Source organism: Xenopus tropicalis, chromosome 8, assembly GCF_000004195.4.
Source record: "Xenopus tropicalis strain Nigerian chromosome 8, UCB_Xtro_10.0, whole genome shotgun sequence".
In the NCBI taxonomy this organism is placed as follows: Eukaryota; Metazoa; Chordata; class Amphibia; order Anura; family Pipidae; genus Xenopus; species Xenopus tropicalis.
In genome coordinates this window covers 140,343,120-140,369,832 of record NC_030684.2, presented here as the reverse complement: position 1 = coordinate 140,369,832, position 26,713 = coordinate 140,343,120, and the positions used below count along the sequence as shown (strand labels likewise).

At 40.4% G+C, this 26,713-nt stretch overlaps 1 protein-coding gene across 1 annotated transcript in view; it reads left to right on the top strand.

The window, feature by feature from the left end:
- LOC100494460 (Fc receptor-like protein 2) overlaps positions 1–25,727 on the top strand; it is a 31,304-nt gene extending 5,577 nt beyond the window's left edge. The window contains exons 3-8 of the mRNA XM_012969452.3: positions 1,057–1,320; positions 2,486–2,755; positions 12,080–12,361; positions 17,910–18,191; positions 19,022–19,312; positions 25,564–25,727. Of these exons, the coding sequence (XP_012824906.1) occupies positions 1,057–1,320; positions 2,486–2,755; positions 12,080–12,361; positions 17,910–18,191; positions 19,022–19,312; positions 25,564–25,727 (1,553 nt within the window). The remainder of the gene's footprint in view (positions 1–1,056; positions 1,321–2,485; positions 2,756–12,079; positions 12,362–17,909; positions 18,192–19,021; positions 19,313–25,563) is intronic.
- Positions 25,728–26,713: the final 986 nt, after the last annotated feature.

Below are 26,713 nucleotides of genomic sequence, written 5' to 3'. Positions count from 1 at the left end.
TATATATTGAAAAATACATGAACAGTTCATGTATTTTTCAATATATAATTGATTGTTTGCAATAGATCCGGTGTTGCTGGTCTTTTTTTCCAATATATATATATATATATAAGGTATAGGACCCATTATCCAGAATGCTCAGGACCAAGGGTATTCCGGATAAGGGGTCTTTCCATAATTTGGATCTCCATACCTTAAGTCTACTAAAAAACCAATAAAACATTAATTAACCCCAAAAGGATTGTTTTGTATCCATTAAGGATTATTTATATCTTAGTTGGGATCAAGTACAGGTACTGTTTTATTATTACAGAGAAAAGGGAATCATTTAACCATTAAATAAACCCAATAGGGCTGTTCTGCCCCAATAAGGGGTAATTATATCTTAGTTGGGATCAAGTACAGGTACTGTTTTATTATTACAGAGAAAAGGGAATCATTTAACCATTAAATAAACCCAATAGGGCTGTTCTGCCCCCAATAAGGGGTAATTATATCTTAGTTGGGATCAAGTACAGGTACTGTTTTATTATTACAGAGAAAAGGGAATCATTTAACCATGAAATAAACCCAATAGGGCTGTTCTGCCCCAATAAGGGGTAATTATATCTTAGTTGGGATCAAGTACAGGTACTGTTTTATTATTACAGAGAAAAGGGAATCATTTAACCATTAAATAAACCCAATAGGGCTGTTCTGCCTCCAATAAGGGGTAATTATATCTTAGTTGGGATCAATTACAGTGAACTGTTTTATTTGTACAGAGAAAAATGAAATAAGTTTTAAAATTCTGAATTATTTGATTAAAATGGAGTCTATGGAAGATGGGCTTTCCGTTATTCGGAGCTTTCTAGATAATGGGTTTCCGGATAAGGGATCACATACCTGTATATAGTACAGTTTGTGTTTCCCTTATATGAAAATCAAGTATTAATGTGAAACTAGCTGTAAAAGGAATTACATTTTAATATATACTTTTAGTATACTATTTATGGAGCTAATGGATAATGATAATGTGAGAAGCTGATTATTCTGCCTCTTTGTGTTATTCTGTAGGAGCTGCAGCCAGACCGGTGCTTTCCTTCTCCCCAAACTGGGCCCCAATACTCACTGGTGATTCTGTAACTCTGACCTGTAACGGGGCCCGTCCTGCACAAGGGAATGAGAGATATACCTGGTACCGAGGCAGTAACCCAATACCTGGAGTGGAACAGCAGAACTATACTATCCAGGGGGCCCAGAGAGAACACAGTGGGAGGTACCAGTGCCAGATCGGTACCAGTGAGAGAAGTGCCCCCCTCCAACTGCCAGTTAGTGAGGGTGAGTTACCCACCCCAGCTCTGAGAGTGCCCAGAAATGATAAGGAATGTGATGCTACATAGAAATGTCCCAATTCCCCATTTATTTCCCTATAGTTTCCTTCTCTTTATTGCACCAACCTCCCATCTGTATATCTATTTACCCAGTACAGCTGCCAGTTAGTGAGGGTGAGTTACCCACCCCAGCTCTGAGAGTGCCCAGAAATGATAAGGAATGTGATGCTACATAGAAATGTCCCAATTCCCGATTTATTTCCCTATAGTTTCCTTCTCTTTATTGCACCAACCTCCCATCTGTATATCTATTTACCCAGTACAGCTGCCAGTTCTGTACCAGCCCCACACACATTGTCAGATGAATAGCATGCCAATAGGTGGCGCTGAGGTTTGTTCATGTGCATAGAGATGATGTTATTAATATATAATTATTAGCTGGTAGTACAGGTATGGGATCCCTTATCCAGAAATCTGTTATCCAAAAAGTTCTGAAAACAGTACCTGTTCTTGATCCCAACTAAGATATAATTACCCCTTATTGGGGCAGAACAGCCCTATTGGGTTTATTTAATGGTTAAATGATTCCCTTTTCTCTGTAATAATAAAACAGTACCTGTACTTGATCCCAACTAAGATATAATTACCCCTTATTGGGGCAGAACAGCCCTATTGGGTTTATTTCATGGTTAAATGATTCCCTTTTCTCTGTAATAATAAAACAGTACCTGTACTTGATCCCAACTAAGATATAATTACCCCTTATTGGGGCAGAACAGCCCTATTGGGTTTATTTAATGGTTAAATGATTCCCTTTTCTCTGTAATAATAAAACAGTACCTGTACTTGATCCCAACTAAGATATAATTACCCCTTATTGGGGGCAAACAAGCCTATTGGGTTTATTCAATATTTAAAGGATTTTTAGCAGATTTAAGTGGAGATCCAAATTACAGAAAGATCCCTTATCCGGAAAACCCCAGGTCACGAGTATTCTGCATAATAGATCCCATACCGGTACTGGAAGCTTTTAGCTGTATATTTTTGTTCTGTTGCTGTTTTGGAATCTGTGTTCAAATAAAAAAATGTGTTATATTTTGTTGCTGGTTTAAAATGTGTCTTTAAATAAAAAGTGTGTTAGTAGAAAAAAAAACTTATTTCCTTTATTTCAGATAAAGTCATCCTACAGGCGCCCCCTGGTGCCCATGAGGGGGAGGAGCTGACTCTCAGATGTTACACTCGCCCTGAATATAAAACAACAAACACAGCAGTTTTTTACAGGAACAAATTAACCATTCGGCCCCTGGGCTCAGACTCCCTTGTGCTTGGGGGGGCACAGACCCACATGTCGGGGTCATACAGCTGCCAAACAAAGTTACATGATAAGGATCAGGGTATCACTATTACTTACACATCTGCTGAGGAACATGTTTCAGTCACAGGTAAATACAATAGTACAGTAATAGTCATTGGCGCACACCTATTTTATTAAGTACAAACATGTTTGGTGCTCACTGCAGGGTCTCCTGATCCCCAAGCTAACTGAGAATTAAGGGAACAGCCGGGCGCTTACATAGACAATCAATAATAAACATTTATTAACATAATACCCAATGTGTTTTGACCCCTCTTAAACAATGGGGGTGTTTGTAAAGGGTACTGGAAATGCAGGTCATTTCTCTATATAAATCTGGTTTATCTGTGGTTGTTTTTAGGTTATGGTTTCAGCAGTGCCTTACAGGGTACAGTATCAAATATTAGCATATAGAGGGCAGGGGCGGGCCAAGCTGACTGGGCGCCCTAGGCAACCCGGTCGGCCACTCCCCCCCTCCGGAACGGCGCATGCGTGCCAAAGCACAAGCGAAGGGGGGGGAGAGTTGCGAGGGGGGGTGCGATCCGAACGGTCATTGCTTCCACTGCTAATGACAAGCGGCGGGGCAATGACAGAGGAAGGGGACTAGCATAGGCGGATTTTCCATAAGGCTAGAGGCTAAGCCTCCCCAAACCTGCTTGGCACATTAAAAAAAACAAAAAAAACCCCTCACTCCATTTCTGCACTGTCCTGGAAAGCTGTTCTTGCAAGCCCGTTTTGCTGTGCTCCGATTGGACCTTTCTTCTTGTGGATTCTCCAATCAGAGCACAGCTTTCTTGACAGACAGTAAAATTGACCAATCAGAGCACAGATGCACACAGGGATCGGGAGATTTTGCAAAAAGAATCTGCAGAAGAATCTGCAGCTGTAACTTTACCTAAGAACCAACTCTCAACTTTTGCTGCAGATTTCATCCCACAGGCACTATACCCAGGTACTATACCCAGGCACTATACACAGGTACTATACACAGGTACTATACCCAGGTACTATACCCAGGTACTATACCCAGGCACTATACACAGGCACTATACCCAGGCACTATACCCAGGCACTATACACAGGTACTATACACAGGTACTATACCCAGGTACTATACCCAGGTACTATACCCAGGCACTATACACAGGTACTATACACAGGTACTATACCCAGGTACTATACCCAGGTACTATACCCAGGTACTATACACAGGTACTATACACAGGTACTATACCCAGGTACTATACACAGGCACTATACACAGGTACTATACCCAGGCACTATACACAGGTACTATACACAGGTACTATACCCAGGTACTATACCCAGGCACTATACCCAGGTACTATACCCAGGCACTATACCCAGGTACTATACCCAGGCACTATACACAGGTACTATACACAGGTACTATACCCAGGCACTATACCCAGGCACTATACCCAGGCACTATACCCAGGTACTATACCCAGGCACTATACACAGGTACTATACACAGGTACTATACACAGGTACTATACCCAGGTACTATACACAGGTACTATACCCAGGCACTATACACAGGTACTATACACAGGTACTATAGTAACATAGTAACATAGTAAGTTGGGTTGAAAAAAGACATACGTCCATCAAGTTCAACCATAATGCCTATATATAACCTGCCTAACTACAAGTTGATCCAGAGGAAGGCAAAAAAACCCCATCTGAAACCTCTCTAATTTGCCTCAGAGGGGAAAAAATTCCTTCCTGACTCCAAGATGGCAATCGGACCAGTCCCTGGATCAACTTGCACTAAGAGCTATCTCCCATAACCGTGTATTCTCTCACTTGCTAAGAATCCATCCAGCCCCTTCTTAAAGCTATATAATGTATCAGCCAGTACGACTGATTCGGGGAGGGAATTCCACAACTTCACAGCTCTCACTGTAAAAAATCCTTTCCGAATATTTAAATGGAACCTCCCTTCTTCTAAACGGAGTGGGTGCCCTCGTGTCCGTTGGAAGGACCTACTGGTAAATAAAACATTAGAAAGGTTATTATATGATCCCCTTATATATTTATACATAGTTATCATGTCACCTCTTAAGCGCCTCTTCTCCAGTGTAAACAGACCCAACTTGGCCAGTCTTTCCCCATAACTGAGGCTTTCCATACCCTTTACCAGCTTAGTTGCCCTTCTCTGGACCCTCTCTAACTCAATAATGTCCCGTTTGAGCACTGGAGACCAAAACTGAACAGCATATTCTAGATGGGGCCTTACCAGCGCTCTGTAAAGGGGAAGAATAACCCCCTCCTCCCGTGAATCTATACCCCTTTTAATACAGCTCAAAACCTTGTTTGCCCTTGCAGCTGCTGCCTGGCATTGCTTGCTACAGCCAAGTTTATTATCTACAAGGACTCCAAGGTCCTTCTCCATTATGGATTTGCCTAGTGCAGTCCCATTAAGGGTATACGGGGCTTGCATATTTTTACATCCCAGGTGCATGACCTTACATTTATCCACATTAAATCTCATCTGCCACTTAGCTGCCCAGATTGCCAGTTGGTCAAGATCCTGCTGCAGGGATGTCACATCCTGGATAGAATTGACTGGTCTGCAGAGTTTTGTGTCATCTGCAAACACTGATACATTACTCAAAATACCCTCCCCTAAGTCATTTATGAACAAATTAAACAAAAGTGGACCCAGTACAGAACCCTGAGGGACCCCACTGAGAACCTTATTCCAAGTAGAGAATGTACCATTAACAACCACCCTCTGTACCCGATCCTGTAGCCAGTTTTCTATCCATGTGCAAACGACTTCACTGAGACCAATAGACCTTAGCTTAGAAAGCAGTCGTTTGTGGGGAACGGTATCAAATGCTTTGGCAAAATCCAAATAGATTATATCTACTGCATCCCCACTGTCCAGCTTCTTACTTACCTCATCATAAAAAGCAATTAAATTGGTCTGACATGACCTGTCCTTCATAAAGCCATGCTGATTACTGCTCATAATGGCATTCTCCACTACATAATTTTGTATGTGATCCCTTAACAAGCCTTCAAATAACTTGCCCACCACGGATGTCAAACTTACAGGCCTATAATTGCCAGGCTGAGATCTTACTCCCTTTTTAAATATGGGAGTGACATTCGCCTTCTTCCAATCCCTAGGTACCATACCTGATGAGAGCGAGTCTGAGAATATCAGAAACAAGGGCCACTGCAATTCTGCCCCTAGCTCTCTCAGTACCCGAGGGTGTATTCCATCTGGCCCCGGTGCCTTGTTTACATTTATCGTGTGTAACCCTTTAAGCACCATATCCTGTGCCAACCACTGTGTAGTTGGAGCTGAGGCAACAGTGAAGCTATTGGGTGGGACTTGGCCCACTGGCTCCTCTACTGTATACACAGAAGAAAAGAACTGGTTAAGCACATCTGCCTTTTCTGTACCCGCTGTAACCATATTGTTATTATAACTCAATGGGGCCACACCCTCAACCTGCATCTTTTTACTATTAATATACTTAAAAAACTTTTTGGGGTTAGTCTTGGCCTCGGCCGCGATGCGCTCCTCATTTTCTATCTTTGCCTTCCGGATTGCTGTTTTACAACACTTGTTATAGTGTTTATAATCATTAAACGCAGCTACTGTCCCCTCTGACTTATATTTCTTAAAAGCTTTCCTTTTTTTCCCTATTAACTTCTTTACCTCAGAGTTAAGCCCCATAGGGTGATTCTTAACACTTCTACTTTTTCTTATTAATGGAATGAATTGAGAACAGTAATGATTTAATATCATTTTAAATGACAACCATTTCTGCTCTGTATTTTTATCAGAAAACATAATGCCCCAATCTATGCCCTGAAGCGCTGCCCTTAAGGAGCTAAATTTTGCCTTCCTAAAATTCATTGTCTTTATACCCAGGTACTATACCCAGGTACTATACCCAGGCACTATACACAGGTACTATACACAGGTACTATACACAGGTACTATACCCAGGTACTATACACAGGTACTATACCCAGGCACTATACACGGGTACTATACACAGGTACTATACCCAGGTACTATACCCAGGTACTATACCCAGGCACTATACCCAGGCACTATACCCAGGCACTATACCCAGGCACTATACACAGGTACTATACCCAGGTACTATACACAGGCACTATACCCAGGTACTATACCCAGGTACTATACACAGGTACTATACACAGGTACTATACACAGGTACTATACCCAGGCACTATACACAGGTACTATACACAGGTACTATACACAGGCACTATACCCAGGTACTATACCCAGGTACTATACCCAGGTACTATACACAGGTACTATACACAGGTACTATACACAGGCACTATACACAGGTACTATACCCAGGTACTATACACAGGCACTATACCCAGGTACTATACCCAGGTACTATACACAGGTACTATACCCAGGTACTATACACAGGTACTATACACAGGTACTATACACAGGTACTATACACAGGTACTATACACAGGTACTATACACAGGTACTATACACGGGTACTATACCCAGGTACTATACACGGGTACTATACCCAGGTACTATACACGGGTACTATACCCAGGTACTATACCCAGGTACTATACACAGGTACTATACACAGGCACTATACAGTTCTAAAGAATCACTAGCTGACATTAAATAGTTTTTTGCCTGACCTGACATCTATAATAATTTATAATCTATCCCCTACCCTAACACATGGAGGGTAAGTTAACTCTTTCCCTCTGAAAAAGCTCATTGTGTGTTTATATATTTGTTGTTGTTTTTTGCACTTACTATTTTTTTTTTGTCATTGTTTTGTTCATTTATAGTAAGTTACAGTGGAGCCAATATTGTGTATCAGTGCCAGTGTTATAGTGCCAGGGCCTGAATATCTGCCATCCGTACCCACTGTGTTTCACTGTATATAATGGGGAGTCAGTACCCACTGCCTTTCTTGCTATAAAACTTACATAACATAAACACATCTAAAGGGGTGGTTCACTTTCAAGTTAACCTTTAGTATGTTATAAAATGGCCTATTCCTAGCAACTTTGCAATTGGTCTTCCTAATTAATTTTTTTGAATAATTTGCCTCTCTTCTGCCTCTATACAGATTTCAAATGGGGGCCAAATAATATTGCTCTGTGAGGCTACAATTTTATTATTATTATAATTTTGTATTACTTATTTTTCCAAGTAGGCCCCTTTACTATTCATATTCCCATCTCTTGTTTAAACCACTACCTGGTTGCTAGGGTAAATAAGACCCTAGCAACCAGATAGCTGCTGAAATACCAAATGGAGAGCTGCTGAACAAAAAGCTAAATAACTGAAAAACCATTAAAAATAAAAGTGAATTCGAATGCGAACTACCCCTTTAAGCTAACTGATCCCAAACACAAATGTATAGAGAACCCCTAACAGAAGTGCACGTATGAATACTTTTACATCCTAAACATTTTAGGGTAAAAAAAAAGCACCCCCCGCACTTTTGCGCAGTATCCCTGGGAGTCAGTAGGAAAGGCAAGAGGGAGTTGGGAGGTTAATTTTTTACACCAGCAGCGAATCCACTAAGTGTCACATTTGCTGTAGGTCAGTCTGTGTATGGGCCATCTTTAGCCTCCCCAAACAAAAAAGTCACCCTCCGCCTATGGGGACTAGGGGTAGGCAGGAGAGGTTCCTGCCTGGTGCCCCCCAATTGTTGCACCCTAGGCAGCTGCCTCTTCTGCCTACCCCTAGTTCCGGCCCTGATAGAGTGATGTCTTCAAGGGGGGGCAGTACTAAAATGTTGGCAATGCCCCTTTCATTTGATGTTACTCAATAAGGAGTTCATATAAAGAGTTCCAATAGTTAATGCGCTAATTAACAGTCACTTCAATGGGAATCAGTGGAGTTTGCCCTCAATTTAAACCCTACACTCATTTCTGCCCCTGTCATTAGTGATGAGCAAATCTGTCCCAAAAATTTACAAACCATTGTTGTTGCGCAACTTTTTTTGTCACCCACATCTTTTTATTGTTGCCTGTGTCTTTACCACGACCGCGACCATTTTGCCATGACCATGCCCAATCTGATGTGACCACGCCCAATTAGATGCAACCGCAACTTTTTGGGATGCACAACAATTTTTTCCGCAAGTTTTTGTGAAACAGTTTGTCAATGGCAAAATGTGGAAATTTGTTGTAAATCCATGCCTGGTGAAAATATTCGCTCATCACTACCTGTCAGTGCTTGATATGGAAGTTTATGTGAGTTTTTGCATTAGTTATGTAAGTTATGTAAGTTTCTTTGAAGTTACACAAATTGCGTAAGCATAGGGGCCTAATGATGTTGCTTTGGGGCCCAGTAATTAGGCACGGCACTGCTGGAAAGTTCATGTAGGAGATAGCCAATAGAATTCAGGGAACAGTATGGGGCTTGTAGCATTATGTACTTCATCAGCTTGGTCTGGGCATCTTCTTAACATGAGCAGCTTCCCTGTCTAGTTTTTATTTGATTTTATATATATATTCTCAGAACCATTTATTTCCACCCTAGCTCTGAGGTCTGTATAAAGCACTTTTGGGGTTATGTAATAACAAACACTATGGGGCACATTTACCAAGCAATTTTGAGATAAAGTCAGATTTTGTTCTTACTTCTAGATCATTTTGAGATTCATGAATGGATTTTCACCAGAACTTGATTTGTGTTTGCTATTGTTCCACAATAAAATTGAAAATATTTCCCAGAATTCATGATTTATTAATGTTTAATTAACTTTTTTTTGTAAAAAAATAAAATTGGCAGGTTTGATCTTTTGAGTACCACTGGAGTCCTATGGAGGCTTAGAATAGCAGAGGGATAGTAGAATAGTCATTGAACTTCAATGGGAATTTAATCCCCTCAGTATTTTCAGTTTCACCCAGCTGCAAGGGGAAGTTAATCCCCTCATTGTTTTCTATTTCACCCAGTTTCAAGGGGAAGTTAATCCCATCATTGTTTTCTATTTCACCCAGTTTCAAGGGGAAGTTAATCCCATCATTGTTTTCTATTTCACCCAGTTTCAAGGGGAAGTTAATCCCATCATTGTTTTCTATTTCACCCAGTTTCAAGGGGAAGTTAATCCCATCATTGTTTCCTATTTCACCGTTTCAAGGGGAAGTTAATCCCATCATTGTTTTCAGTTTCACTCAGCTTCAAGGGGAAGTTAATCCCCTCATTGTTTTCTATTTCACCCAGTTTCAAGGGGAAGTTAATCCCATTATTGTTTTCAGTTTCACTCAGCTTCAAGGGGAAGTTAATCCCCTCATTGTTTTCTATTTCACCCAGTTTCAAGGGGAAGTTAATCCCATCATTGTTTTCTATTTCACCCAGTTTCAAGGGGAAGTTAATCCCATCATTGTTTCCTATTTCACCCAGTTTCAAGGGGAAGTTAATCCCATCATTGTTTTCAGTTTCACTCAGTTTCAAGGGGAAGTTAATCCCATCATTGTTTTCAGTTTCACCCAGCTTCAAGGGGAAGTTAATCCCATCATTGTTTTCTATTTCACCCAGTTTCAAGGGGAAGTTAATCCCCTCATTGTTTTCTATTTCACCCAGTTTCAAGGGGAAGTTAATCCCATCATTGTTTTCTATTTCACCCAGTTTCAAGGGGAAGTTAATCCCCTCATTGTTTTCTATTTCACCCAGTTTCAAGGGGAAGTTAATCCCATAATTGTTTTCTATTTCACCCAGTTTCAAGGGGAAGTTAATCCCCTCATTGTTTTCTATTTCACCCAGTTTCAAGGGGAAGTTAATCCCATCATTGTTTCCTATTTTACCCAGTTTCAAGGGGAAGTTAATCCCATCATTGTTTTCAGTTTCACCCAGTTCCAAGGGGAAGTTAATCCCCTCATTATTTTCAGTTTCACACAGCTTTAAGGGGAAGTTAATCCCCTAATTGTTTTCTATTTAACCCAGTTTCATGGGGAAGTTAATCCCATCATTGTTTTCAGTTTCACCCAGTTCCAAGGGGAAGTTAATCCCATAATTGTTTTCTATTTCACCCAGTTTCAAGGGGAAGTTAATCCCGTCATTGTTTTCTATTTCACCCAGTTTCAAGGGGAAGTTAACCCCATCATTGTTTCCTATTTTACCCAGTTTCAAGGGGAAGTTAATCCCATCATTGTTTTCAGTTTCACTCAGTTTCAAGGGGAAGTTAATCCCATAATTGTTTTCTATTTCACCCAGTTCCAAGGGGAAGTTAATCCCATAATTGTTTTCTATTTCACCCAGTTTCAAGGGGAAGTTAACCCCATCATTGTTTCCTATTTTACCCAGTTTCAAGGGGAAGTTAATCCCATCATTGTTTTCAGTTTCACTCAGTTTCAAGGGGAAGTTAATCCCCTCATTGTTTTCTATTTCACTCAGTTTCAAGGGGAAGTTAATCCCCTCATTGTTTTCAGTTTCACCCAGTTCCAAGGGGAAGTTAATCCCCTCATTATTTTCAGTTTCACACAGCTTTAAGGGGAAGTTAATCCCCTAATTGTTTCCTATTTAACCCAGTTTCGTGTGAAACTGATTGTTTTCCAATGCTCCTAAAATGGCTGCTGGAGCAATTCCTATTTGGAAAAAATTAAGAGAATTATTCTTCCCAAACAGGAATTGCTCCAGCAGCCATTTTAGGATCATTTAAATTCAAATTTTTCGAGTTTTAACAAAATTTTCAACTCGAAAAATTCTGCATTTTCAGAGTGTAAACTCACTTTTTCATACAAAACATTCAAGCATTATCGTGACATTTTATAAATACAGCAATGATTGAGTTTAATTCAAATTTATACCATGTCAAGTTTATATGACTTTTCAAGGCCAGAAATAAACAAATTTTCATAAACGTGCCTCTAAATTTGCCCGGGAGCAGTAACACATAGCATCCAATCAGCATGTAGAATTTACTTATCACCTAATTAAAAACAAGCATCTTATTGGTTGCTATGGGTTACTGCACCTGGGCAACCTTATGGCCTTTTATTACATATGGGGGTTTAAATCACATCAATAATCTGTTTTCAAAACCACAGAACTCTGAGCAGAACATACAATTCCCACCGACCCGTTTGAACACATTTCCAACCTTTGGCGAGTGCAGGTTGAGCTTTATGTTTAGCCAGAATTAGTACATTGGAATCCTATTAGTTTCTGACTTTTGGACAGAGTAGACCCCCAATACATCTCTCCTGCATTCTCTTTCCCCACTGTAAGGGCTAATGAGCACAACCCTCTTACCAGTCTGTATTTGTTTCATGTATATTCCCTTCTCCTATTGTACAGCGCTATAGAATATGTTGGTACTTTATAAATACTTGTTAATAATTATCTGTAACTGACTTTAAATAATATTTTGGCTTATGTTTTTCTTTCAGAGCTGTTCAGTCCCCCACAAATAAAAGTGAGTGCAGATCAGGTGACAGAAGGAGATCACATGACCATAACATGTGACACAGAGCTCAGCCCACACAGAGAGACTACAGAGCTGCAGTTTGCTTTCTACAGAAATGGGCACAATGTGCAGGGATTCAACTCATCCAACCAATATGGAGTCCTCTCAGCTCAGCTGGAGGATTCTGGGAATTATACCTGTGAGGTACAAACTCCAACCGGCAGTGTGAGGAAGAGGAGCAACATGACACATATCCACATACAGGGTGAGTTGCCCACCTACATCTGCCCCCAGTTATTTTTATTCCATGTACTTCATGGATCTGTCACAGCAAAAAAGTGCCTCATCTGAGCAATCCCTTTCATTACACTACAGACAAGGTGCAGATGTCAACTAAATCTTATTTGAATTGATTTTTTCCCTGTAGAATTGGTATTGCATTTTAAAATGAGGGTTTTGGGTGTATGATTAGTAGCATTCATTCCTAAAGGTGATAAGTCAAGGCCTTCTCAGTCATCCAAAAAGTCTTCCTGACTAGTCGTCCATAATCAGCGAAGTAGGGGCCAGGTTGGGGAATTTTCTAGATGTCTGGCATTCCTCCGTCTCAGATCGTAGGGTCCTGGATGTTTTAAGAAGGGGCTATCAGCTGGAGTTCACCTCACTTCCATCAGCCGACCAATTCGTAGCCTCCTCTTTTCCCAACTCAGAAGAAAAAAGAGAGGTTCTTTCCTATTATGTAGATTGGTTGGTCGAGGAGAAGGCAGTAGTCCCAGTCCCCATGGAAGACCTCCCCTCAGTCCTCTTTCTAGTAAGGAAGGTTTCAGGGGGATGGAGACCCATCTTGGATCTCAAGTTCATCAACAAGCATCTGAGGGTCCAGAAGTTCAAGATGGAGTCCATATTTTCCATCATCTCATCTATCCTTCCAGGGAATTGGCTCCTTTCCATCGATTTGAGAGATGCCTATCTCCATATTTCAATCTCAGTGGCCAATCAGCACTTTCTACGCTTTGCCATTACTGGAAAGCACCAGTTTTCTTGCCTTTCCTTTGGTCTGTCGACGGCTCCAAGGGTGTTCTCCAAATTGTTAGTCACCCTAGTGGCAGCCTTGAGACTGGAAGGTATTTCCATATGGCATTATTTGGATGACATCCTCCTCTCAGTAAGAAGCAGGTAGGTTCTGTTGATTCATCGTGACAGAGTCATCTGTTTTCTGGAAGCTGATGGATGGCTCCTGAATATGGAGAAGAGCCAGCTGACTCCAACACAGTCTCTTGTGTATTTGGGAGCTTGGTTAAACACCATCAAGGGGTCAGTTTCTCTTCCTCCCCAGAAAATTTCGGCCATCATCAGCCTTGCAAAGTCTTTTCTGCAGAAAGATCTGGTCTCAGCCAGAGAACTGATGTCTCTCCTGGGCACCATGGCTTCTTCTATCCCAGTCACCAGGTGGGCCCGGTTCATCCAGCTTGTTTTCCAAAGACTGGACGTTCGCTAGAAGAAGAATGGGAAGTGGGGCGCGGTGTTGTCTGTTCCTCAGCCTGACCAGGATCCCAGCTCTTTTCCCCCTTTTCCTCCGGTGTTTCTTCTGCCAAGGTAGCCAAGGTAAGTCACCTCTGTTCATAAAAAATTCAGTCTGTGAAGGTCCGGATTGTGAATTTTGTCTAATGTCCAGGAGAGTTTGTCTGTCATAGGAGATGAGAGCATTGCAGGTTGCAAAAAAACTAAAAAATAACACGACAAACATAAGAAAAAAGCAAAGTTGAGGAGGACACTGAGCAACGGCTGCCATCCTTTAGTCCTTCTCCCGGACGCTTCAGGCCTCTGTGGTCAGGATTTTAATAGACAACACATCTGCAGTCTCTTACATCAAGAGGCATGGGGGGAATGAAGAGCAGTTCACTGCTTCAAGAAGTCCATCATGAGTCGAGTCATGACTGAAGTCTGAATCATCAGGTCTTCCAGGATTTGTCCAGGAAGTGGGGACCTTTGGCAATTGACCTCATGGCTACCCATCTCAACACTCAGTTGCCGAAGTTTTTCTCCCGGAATTTTTTTTCTCCCTGTCATTTATTTTCTCCATGACAGAGTTATACTTAAGCCGGTCAAGTCATTCCTGCCTAAGGTGGTCTCAACTTTCCATTTAAAAAGGGAGATATCCTTACCCGTTTTTTCTGCGGATGTGCAGAATTTGGAGGAATTACAGAAGATTGACGCAGTTCATTGCCTAAAACATTATCTGGAGGTCTCTAATTCTTTTAGGAGGTCAGACAAGTTGTTCATCATCCCTGCAGGGTGTCGGAAAGGTCTGGGGGCTGCCACTTCCACCATTAGCAGATGGATTATAATTTGCATTGAGCGGGTCTAAGGGCGCACTCGACCAGGGCTGTGTCAACCTCTTGGGCAGCATGGGCAGAGGTACCTTCGGCACAGATCTGTGAGGTGGCTTCATGGTCTTTGGCCAGGACTTTCATCAGGCATTATCAGCTAGACCTGTCCGAGTCCAGTAGTCATGCCTTTGCTTCAGGCTCTCATCTGGCTTTTTCCTCATTAAATTAATTTTTGCAGTTCTTCAAGTCTCTGTTTTTGTTTCCACCTCATTGGGTTCAGCATGGCTTGGTAGATCCAATTTTAATGCTGATATGGAGTGACCAGGAAAAGGGATAATTGTTTGCATACTTACCGTAATTCTCCTTTCCTGGTCACTCTCCATATCAGCATTTCCCACACTTGTAGTCTGGTACTTGGTATTAGACGAGGTAGGTGGGTACCTATGGGTGTTCTTAAAGGTTTTGAGAGGGAGGAACAGTCTGGGATGTAGGCGGGGTGGGAGGGGCCTCCCGATTTTAAAACTGATATGGAGAGTGACCAGGAAAGGAGAATTATAGTAAGTATGAAAAAAAATTCTCCCTTATTTATTTGTTTATTAAAAAATCTGAGTTTTTTAGCCTCATCGAAAATGAATGGAACAGTGTGAATTTTTGTGCAACATTTTCTAACACAGCACCCCCATGAAATATTTAGTTAACATCAACTTACTAGAAATTATTTACTACAAGCAAAAGAAAGAAACTTTTATAAAATGTGGGCTATATTTTCTATTATCTGGCTAGAACAAATTTTCCCATTGGGAGGAGGGCTTAGTATATGGGGTTTCACAAAGAGACAGAGATTCTTTGGAACAGAACAAGATTCACTTCAAGGAATATCTAAACAAATAAATAAAAACAATTAACACATCTCCAGCAATGAAGCTTATATACCACAATGTGTTTTGAAAAGTGCTAACACTTATTGAAAGAAAAGTGCAAATACACACTATTAGACACAACAATGCACCAATTAGGGGACATGAGAAATTTCAACCAATATTAGGCCAGCTATGGCATCATGAATATGTGGGGTAACTCCAGTTTATGGGGTGCAAGGGATAAATTAGATCCTTTCTCAATAAAAGAGAGAAGTAAATGAGAAGCAGTGTGTCCTTAAAGTGATACTGAAACTAAAAAACTACTTTGCAAAATATGAATGTACATTAGAAGTTCCCTATAGGCCGTGTTGATGGTTTTTTACTGATAGGGCTGTTTTTGTAAGTCATTGTTAATTGAAATTCCTAAGCCTGACTGTTTTGTAGTTACAGATTCTAATGCTAAGGAAATCCTGCTGCACAAATATGGCTGCCCCCTCATAGTGGAACATGGGGGATCAGATAGGGAATGTAAAATATATTTTATTTCTGGTGGCACTTGGGCCTTCCCTTATATGAACCCAATCTCCCCCCACTTTACCTGTGCCCTTATTTTCAAGTATTCACCAAACAGCTCATTATAATCTGCTCACCATCTATTACTCAACAGGTATCTTCTCAGATCTTCATGTTCTGCCTTTAAAGGTTTATTTACACCGGTTCTTTGAAATTCACGTTCATGCTCTATCAGACACAACCATTATTTCATATTTCAAGCAGTCTCTTTAATCTACTTTGTGGATATTTCCCCTAGTTGAGCCCATTTTCTCGCTCCACTACCTCTTTGCTAATTTGCTAATAATACTATATTTCTCACTTTCCCTATTACTTGTCTCCCTTAAACCTTCTCCCTACTCCTTTTACTTTTAAAACCTAATTAGCAGGATCCTCTTTAATGTATCAGTGTATCAGTGTATGCACATTGTATGATATAATATAGCTATGCTTCTCCTAACATACTAAAGTGGGGAATGTGCCAGGGCAGTAAACTTAGGGGCAGATTTACTAAAACTCTAATATTTCCATTTTTTTTTTAATTTTAAAAATTAGAATAAACTCATTTTCATGAATGTCTGACTTAAAAGTCTCAAATGGAAAAGTAACATGGGAAAAGTTGTATAAAAGTCACTTGTCTCATGAAGACATGTTTGAATCGATGTCACAAGACCAGCGTCAAAAATCTGAAAACCTCTAAAGTTTCAAAAGAAGGGTCCTCCAGCATAATAAAAGGCCCCCTTAGGCTACAAAGTGTTTTATTGAGGAGGTGAATAGCTTGACGGGACTCATTTATTAACCACCAATTTTTTTTTAATCAAATAAAATTTTAAGCACAAAAAGTCTCAGAGAGAAAACGCTGCAAATTTTTCAAGACCTGCGGTGTGACGAAGAGGCTAAAAATCTGAATTTGACAATTCACCAGGTTAAACTTGCCGAGATTATGTTGAAGTTAAAACTCAACTTTTTGGAACTATGACAATTCAATAAAGTTGTTTTTTTGTTGCGACAATTTGAAAAAGTTTTTTTATGACTTTTCTTGCAGTGACTTTTTCGTGCAACTTTTTTTAGTAAATGTTGACATTTGGTAGTACTTTGTAATATTGTAACCCATATTTGGCTATAAAATATTCAAATGCAGGCTTGTATAGGTGTTAGAGCATGGGGTAAATGCGACTCTCTTAAACAGGATGGGCCTTCTCAATATGGAAGAGAACTGCGGAGCAAGGGTGTACTGGAACTACAACTCACTTTAGCTATGTGCAGTGTAGATTAGCTGGAAGATGGATGCCAGAAGGTTCTTGCAGTTGAACTATAGCATAGTTTATTGTCAAAGACAATTGAATAAGCAGGGTTATCAAGATACTCACATACAGATGGTAAATGATAGTACTCACAACAAGAGAGGATGCACACCTGTTTATGCCACCTCTGTTGGGAGTCTGGGCAGGGTAAATGCACCTGGTCAGCTTGGCACCCCTTTGGAAGCAGTCAGGATAGATACCTCAGTCCTCAGGTTGAATACCCCTAGCTTTAAGAGTCCTACAGCCGACTGTGGATCAGGGTTAAGATACTGCCTGTCTCCTATGTCTTAACCGTGGCCCTATGCTGAGGCAACATATGGAAGGGTGCCTGCATGGAAGGGTACTCCCAGCTATTTTCCTTGGTGGAGCTGAAAGTGCTCTTGTTTCCTTCCCTCTCCTAGAGAGTGCTCTTACAAGAGTAACTTTCTAACTAGTCCTCATTCATGGGGTCCCTGTCCCCAACATCACCAGAGTGGGTGATAACTCTGGGGAAATAAGGCTTTACTGGGGCCTCAGTGACCTGTTCCTGAGACACAGAGGCAACCAAAGAGAAAGCCACACCCTCCTGCTAAACACTATATGAGAATGCAAGAGGCGTGGTCAACCCAAATAACCAATAAGGCATAAGATAAGGGTGAACTAGATACATGGGTCTTTGCCCAGTAACAGCAGAAATAAAGAAGTAGTAGGGTTTAAAGCCATAGTGGCAGATTAACCCTATGGTTCCCTACAATATATTAAAATAACTTAATAAATTATTTTCATTTCAGAGCTGTTCAGTTCCCCACAAATAAAAGTGAGGCCAGATCAGGTGACAGAAGGAGATCACATGAACATAACATGTGACACAGAGCTCAGCCCACACAGAGAGACTACAGAGCTGCAGTTTGCTTTCTACAGAAATGGGCACAATGTGCAGGGATTCAGTTTATCCAACCAATATGGAGTCCCCTCAGCTCAGCTGGAGGATTCTGGGAAATATACCTGTGAGGTACAAACTCCAACCGGCAGTGTGAGGAAGAGGAGCAACATGGCACATATCCACATACAGGGTGAGATCTTAATAACTGCTAATAACTGTATCTGTACTACTGATAAACCTTTAGGCAAAAGATAAACTTAGTGAATTACCAGCAGCCGTGTATGTATGTATGTATGTATGTATATATGGAAGGAGTTCCAATGTTTCCCCAACTCCAAAGCAAACATTCAGTAGTTACACTAAACTGATCAGTGGCAGTAATAACAATAAAAACCCTGGTTATCCTTCTTTATATAAAATATTTAAGACTGTTTTTTTCTTTTTTGCCCTTATTAATATTACTTATTCTTCTATTATAAGAAGGTAGTGCTTTGCTTGTCTATTGCATTATGGTAAAGGGAAACTATACCCCTGAAAATTGCAGGTCTCTATAAAAAATATATCACATAAAACAGGTCATATGTAAAACACTATTCTAGTAGTATGGATAATCGGATAATTTTAAATAGTAAATTGCCATTTTAAGTGGCAAGGTCTGCCCCCTGGCTTGTACGATTCACAGTGCACACAAACAAGCCAAGGCACACATACATGCTAGGCCCCATCAGCCAATGAATGGGCAGAGTTCTGCCTTTTGCTCCCACACTACTTCCTGTTACAGTTAGAGCTGCATCACTTCCTGTCAGCTGATCTCTGAGGGAGCACACAGCCCATCACTAAATGGCGGCTCAAGGGAAAGGATGTAAAAGGGCAATATTTACTGATATATATATTCCAGTTTGGCGAGATTATTTAATAGGTCACTTAGTATGAAATTACCTATTGGCTATGTATTAATTCTGAAGGGATAGTTTTCTTTAATCAATAATAACCTCTCAACTGAATTCAATTTATTTCCAGAGCTGTTCAGTTCCCCACAAATAAATGTGAGCGCAAATCTGGTGACAGAAGGAGATCACATGACCATAACATGTGACACAAAGCTCCGCCCACACAGAGAGACTACAGAGCTGCAGTTTGCTTTCTACAGAAATGAGACAAAAGTACAAGAATTCAGTACATCTTATGAATACAAAATACTTTCATTTGCGCTGAATAATTCTGGGGAATATACCTGTGAGGTACAAGCACTAAATGGCCGTGTGATGAAGAGGAGCAGCATGATGGATTTCCAATTACAAGTCGAGAAAGGTAAAACCCACCCATATTTGCATCGCTTTGTTTCTGTTTTGATTTAGGGTTGTCAGTATCTTACCTGCCTAGTTATTAAAACACTCCATAAAGACTGGGTCACTATTACAACCTTTTCTGGTAAACCTGTAATACCCTTTCCTTGTGACCCCGGCCCACCCATGTAAATTGGCATATGCCCCAATGTCCCTTGTCCCTATTCCCAATCCATGCAGAATCTGCCTACAGCCCACCCATTACATTATCCCACTCATACACAAACAAGGGAGCCCAACCAAGACTGGGTATCTCTGGCAGCAGCTGGAATAATCCTTTGTGGGTCCCCTCGTGCCTTTTCTGATAATGTAATTGTAACACCTATTTGACCTATTTAAGGACAAATCCAGGCTAGTAGTGTAATGGAGAGCATGGGTTACATGCGACACTTAATACAAAGGAGTGAGCCTCCGCTATATGGGAGAATTAGGATGGAGCGAGGGTGTAGTTGAACTACAACTAGCTGAGGTGTGTAGTGCAAATAGCAATGATGGATGCCAGAGGATTCTTATGATGCGATAACAACTGGTTTATTTACAAGGCACAAGTGGAACAGTGCAGCAGGGTATATACTCACAGTCACAGCAGTATAGGAATTGGTCACAGTGGATATGGCAAATGTGACTCTCAAGGAACAGAATACCCCACTTGGAGGATGCACAGAGGATTAGTTGATACCCGAGATATAGACCTTTCAGAAGGGAGTGTTCCGGCCGACTGTGGTCCAGGGGAGAGCTCCTAACACTGGTACCTGGCGTCCAATAAAACCGGTCCCTAAAGAACGACTACAGAGCCGGGGTAGGCTAAACCCTTTTACAACTCCTGGTTGGGGCTAGTGCTGCCCTTTCTAGCTAAGCTGACTATGCTCACCACTCCTAGAGGGTGCTATTAATAACTGACTGTGCTGGCTTTACCTCGTTCACAGGGCCCTGTCCCCGACTTATCACTAGGGTATGAGGTCCCCTAGGGTACAAATGGCTTCTGGGCCTATGTTCTGGTCCAGGCTCAGTTGGGCTCTGTCCAGAACACAGCATGCAGCCAAAAGACGAAGCCACTTCCTTGTGCAAGACACTATATAGTCTGCCAAGGGGAGTAGTCAACCGGCACTAAACCTATGAGGGATAGTGTTTCAGCTGTAACCTGAGTACAGAGGGCTCTGCCCTATAACAGTACAGATATCAGAAAGTAGGGAAGTAAAGCTTAACCCTATGGGTCCCTACATAATTATCCAGGGCAGCCAGTACCATCTGGTATGACTGGTTCTTGTTGTGCTCCCATATCATTTATACTTCATTTAACCCTTAAGTCTGTCGGGTGCCAATACATACTATTTTAAACACAGATTATGGTGTATTTCCACTTAAATTTTGTAAAATATTTTGTAGGCCACATGGTGATTTACATGTTTATACGCCTTTTGTGTTTATTCCACTTTGTATGACATTTGGCATTAAAGGAGAAGGAAAGGCATTTTGGCATAGATTAACCACATTAGTGCCACCTAGAACGCTACATTTGTTCTGCAGAAATCTCTACTATACCTGAGTAAATGGCCCTTGCATCTCCCTCTTTTTGTTTAAGATAGCAGCTGCCATTTTAGCTTGGTCCCAGTAGCTTCCATGCTGCACCTCTAGCTGCGGGTAGCTAAGATTACACAAAGAGGAAAAGGGAGGGGGAGAGGGGATCAAACTGAGCAGACTCATTCCAGTGCCCTGAAGGATTTTTCTGAGAGCAGGAAGTCTGATACTGAAGAATATGTGTACACAAGAGGAGACAAGAAATCATGGGCCGGATTCACTAAAGTGCGATAAAACGTGCGCTATTTATAGCGTGCGCTAAAAATTTTATTGCGTCTTAATTTTTGCGACTTTTCGCACGATTCACTATAAGCATGCTTGCGCTTTTTTACGCGCGGTATTTTATGTGATAGGTTTGTCACGATAAATAGCATGTGCGGTGTTTTCCGCATGCATGCTATTTATCGCATGCGCTAATTGTCGCGACATTACGCAAGCGACAATCGGCAGCATAAAACTGGCGACATTTTGCCCTGGGAGAGCACAGAGTGCTAGAGAGGTGCTGTATAAATGTTTATTTGCAAAAAAAAGCCCAAAAACCAATAAAAATATATATTGGCGTGTATGGCTAACATGGCGTGCGTTCATTTGCGCGACTATTTATATGCGGCTACAAGTGATGAAATGTTTCACCAGGCATGGATTCGCAGTGAATTTTTGGACGTGTGGCGAATTTATCTGCAGCAAATTTTTTTATGCGCTTCGCAAAACCATCCGCCAATGGCAAAACGCATAAAAAAATTTGCCACGCGAAAATTCCCCGCACATCCAAAAATTTGCTGCGAATCCATGCCTGGCGAAACATTTCATCACTTGTAGCCGCATATAAATAGTCGCGCAAATGAACACACGCCATATTAGCCATACACGCCAATACTTTCGTAAAATTACTGTATTAAAAATGACCATTTCCCTGCAAACTGGCAGCTGCGTCACTCTGGGGGAAACACAGACTTGAATAAATAACATTGTAAGTCCATATTTTATTGGCAAAAACTCATTTACTGTACTTTTGTATAATTATTATACCTAGTAATGTATTTTGTGCGACTAAAGATTTACCTTTATAGTACTGTGTATTTTGGCGATAACATATTAACCGCTATAGTACTGTATAATATCGCGACTAAATTTTTACCACTATTGTACTGTATATTTTGGCGACTAAATTTTTACCGCTATAGGATTGTATATTAGTAGCGAAATTCCATACATTCCAAGACTTTAGTAAAATTGAGTAAAAAGACACATACTTGAATAAATAACACTGTAAGTCCATATTTTATTGCCAAAAACTCATTTACTGTACTTTTCTATAATTTTCGCCTGCCTGTAGTAGGAGTTAATTTTCGCATAGCTGAATGCGATATTTAGCGCGCAAAAGTTATAGTGCGGAAATTAACACATGCGGTAAAACTAGCGCAAGAAATACCGCATGCGAAAATGGAGACTTATTGCACGCGATAATACTATGGTGAATTGCGCGCTAATTATCGCGACAAATTTAACGCAAAAAAGCGTGCGATAATTTTTATCGCACTTTAGTGAATCAGGCCCCATGTGTTTCTTTTGATAGAGCGAAGAAAAGAAAAAAGAACACATTTGACCTGGCACACCTATAAGTAACCATAAAAACAATTGTATTCGGACGGTTGGGGCTGTCTGAGCTCCGTGTAATTCTGAACGACTGGGAGCTGCCTGAGCTCCATGCAATTTTGAACGGCTGGGAGCTGCCAGAGCTCCGTGTTATTTGGAAGGGCTGGGAGCTGTCCGAGCTCCGTGTGAGCCCGTAGCCTAAGCACCGGTAGTACTGCACTTAATATTCACCCCCTGTACGACCAGGGCAGTGGGGAAAGCCGAACAGCGATAAAAGTAATTTGCCTTGAAATCTATATCTATAGATATCTATATGAGGGCTTGATGTTAGTACACTTTATAATACCAGCGTGCCCCATGAATAGTGGTGAATAGGTGGTACTAACGTCTTGTCAGCAACTAACCTTATGTGGAACAAGCGTTGCCCAACGGCTTTATATTATCCTTCAGCGTAATAGGTATAAGTATCTGGAAACAGGTCATGTCACCATAGTCAGAATTTTACGTAAACTATTTGCGCTCAGCTACTACTTATGGTGGAGTCCGAGTAGCTCGATCTTGAGTACATTTATCACTTACCTGATACAGTGAATTAATGGTGGCATTCTGGCCACTATTTAAGGTGAAGTCAGATTTCCAGTGCACTTGGTACTTACCTGATATATTGAACTAAAGCAATGTCACTAATATGACACATCCTACAAACTTATTGGTGTGTGGGGATAATATGTTACACTATTAGTTATAGTATGTTGTGACCAAGATACATACTTACACACAACCTGGACATCAATAATTGGTGAGCATTTAATCTCACACAAACTGTGGTATTATTTTTATTACATACAAAAACTGAAATACAAGAAGCACAATAATAAAAATTTGGGAAATAGATTAGGATACTTACTTCTGTCAAGTTAATCTGAGTGGTGCGAACCCGATACATTTGTTGCAACAAAGTACAAGTCCCCTCCATTTTAATCAAGGAATTGGTGTTTTGCAACACACTTGCTACTTACCTGTTAGATTTAATCAAGATAGCAACAAACCCTGAAATAGCTCAAAAGAGAGATCTTGACCTACAGATCTGTCAGTGTGACCTTTTTTCAGGTATAGGGTATTGATTTTAAATCTCCTTCCTGTTTCCCCTTATTTTAAACCTTTTTATTTGGAATACAATAAAGATTTGTTTTTATGGTTACTTATAGGTGTGCCAGGTCAAATGTGTTCTTTTTTCTTTTCTTCGCTTTAATTATTATTACACATTGAGCACCCTATACTTGAGTTGTAGTGCGGGGCTTTTCCCTCAATATATACAAACATTTCTTTTGATAGAGGACTCAGTGCAGCGTTTCTGTGAGTGCTGATGGCTGTATGGCTGATAAAGCTTACTAAGAATATATTTACATATTCATACCTATAATTTACATACAGTGGAAACTAGGAAACTATAATTCCATCTAAATGTCAAAAATTAGAACAAATTTAGATAACACATTTCTAAGGATAAGTAGATCTTAAAAACTGAATGTAAAATGTCTCAGGGTGCTTGTCTAAGCACTTTTGAAATGCACCTTAAATGTTTAATTCAGTATCAGAGCTATTTAAGTTACCTGCCAATATAATGAATTTTGTAACAACAGCACCACCTACTGGTGAGTTTCTGTAACTGTACAGTCAGAGAGATATACCTACAGAAGGGAAACAGAGGATGGAGACCAAAGGCCTCAGATGCCATGTCCCATTTCCTTAACATTTCCTTCCTTTTAAAATATTTTTATTAATATTTAGAAGTGTTTTATTGAGTGAATTCAACACAATGACAATATGTATTAGAGCCTGATGCAGTATACTGTTCTAAAAAGGAATCTATAAGGCACGCTAGCATGAAAGCCCTTGTATCTACTGTCCTTATGCTGAATTAAACCTCCCAACCCAATTCAACTGTGGTGCCCCCTAACATGTACCAGACAGCTCCAGAAATGTACCAAAAAGTAAGAAACCTTACCTAGTGCTGGTGCCTATAGTCTGACTTCCATTCATAATTAAATATCATGTGCCTGCACCCAAGCGTATTCCACATGTATAAGGCTTAGGGCGGAATTTTCGTCAAGTGTTTTTCTGCTTGCCAAAAATATACACCCTACGCCTTGTCTGACATCCGACTTAAAGGAGAAGGATTCACTACATTAGTGCAACCTAGAAAGCTATATTTATTCACCAGAAAGAGCCCTAGAAGCACCCTCTGACAGCAGCTGCCATTTTAGCTTGGTCTTGGTAGCTTCCTGCTGCAGTTATAGCCATTGGAAGCTCAGATCACATATTCCTAAGGGAGGGTGTAGTAAGTTCTTATGCATTCTTATGGGAGGGGGTAGCAGGAGAAGGGAGGGAAGGAGGGGGAGTGGGAGAGAGGAGAGAACTGGGAAGACTCAAGCCCCAAACCTAAATGAGCCCTAAAAGACAGGAAATCTGATACCGAAGGCCATGTTCCCAAAAAAGGAGACAAGAAATCCTATGTTTCTTTTGATAGAGGACTCAGTGCAGCATTTCTATGAGTGCTTATGGCTTATTTTACCTTTCTGATAAAGCTTACTTAGTTGTTACCTTTCCTTCTCCTTTCAAAGGCAACTTCACCTTCATTAACAAAACTGCAATAACACATAAAACAAGACCCCCCAAACCCCCAAAAATGTATTCAAACTTTAAATAACCTGCCAAATTTTGTAAAATGAGAGTGATATTTAGGGGGTGTGGTTGCAAAAAAATGGGTGTGGTCAAAAAATGTCACTGTGGCATTTCTTTTTGTCCCTCTTTGCATTTTTAAATATTGGGAGGTATGTAGTTACCCTTGATAGAGTGGTTAAAAAAAACACTACCTAAAGATTCAAATTCTAGTTTCTTTGCAATTTCTAGCTGAATATCAAAGGGATCTTTGTCCTACACAGAATATTATATCTGCATTGTATTTTGCCATTTTTGAACAAGAAAAAAAGAAATGAAAGTTTTCTCATTTATTTTTTTTTTTACTTTTTTTGTTCCCAGTCCAACACAACTACCTACTGCTGAATGTAACCAGACTGATATTGGCTCCCATTATATTCATATGGACAGTGTTCCTGATCTTTCACCATATAAAGACCCATGGATCTAGAGAACGTACAGAGAAGACCGTGGAGAGCATGGAAATGGATTATGTAAATGGATAATCATCTCTCCCACCATAAGGAAGGGATAGGGGTGTTTGTATCAGGGACATTATTATCTATTGTTATATGATCTGATTAATTGACCCATAACTGACAGCTTTCAGTTGTTGGGTTTATATTCAGTTTTTTCAAACAAAATTCCTTGAAAAAAAGGACAATTTTTTTTAAATAAAAATATTTTATGCCTTAAAAATGGTTAGAAACATACATGTTATTCATAGATTGAACAATATATCTGAAGCATATTTTATGTGCAAAAATTCTTGAAAAAGCCCCCGTGCCTCCTGGGTGTGCCAAATAAACAAATTCTAAGTCAAGACAAAAAAACCTTTCCAAGATTCAGGTGCAAATTCCATTGTGGCCCCAATCCTATGGGCACATTGAGTTTAGCAATGGGCAGCACCGGAATTAGTAATTAAAAAAAGACTTTTTATTCCATAGTGATGTTTTAAAACCATTCTCTGGCTCTTTTTCAAGCTGAAACAATCACTGATTCATAAACATTAAATCCGTACCATCTATTGTACACACATACACATAGAGCATGGTCACTGAATATAATTTAGATACATAAATCAATTTTTAATTTGAAACAAATATAATAATTTGCCAATGGCAATTATCTGTCCATATCATCCTTATTATTCATGGGCCTGTCAAACGAGTCCAAACATGACTGCCTTTGGGCACTCAGTTTATCAGACAGGAATACCTGGGCTGGAGCAGGTCACACGGTAGTGATGTTTGGTCTTGTATATTATATAGTGAATAAAGTACCCCCTATTGTAATGTATAGGGATATTATAAGTCACAGAGGGGTTCCATGGCCATATAAAGGTTATTTGTGGCTCCTGTATATTATATAGTGAATAAAGTACCCCCTATTGTAACATATAGGGATATTATAAGGCACAGAGGGGTTCCATGGCCATATAAATGTTATTTGTGGCTCCTGTATATTATATAGTGAATAAAGTACCCCCTAT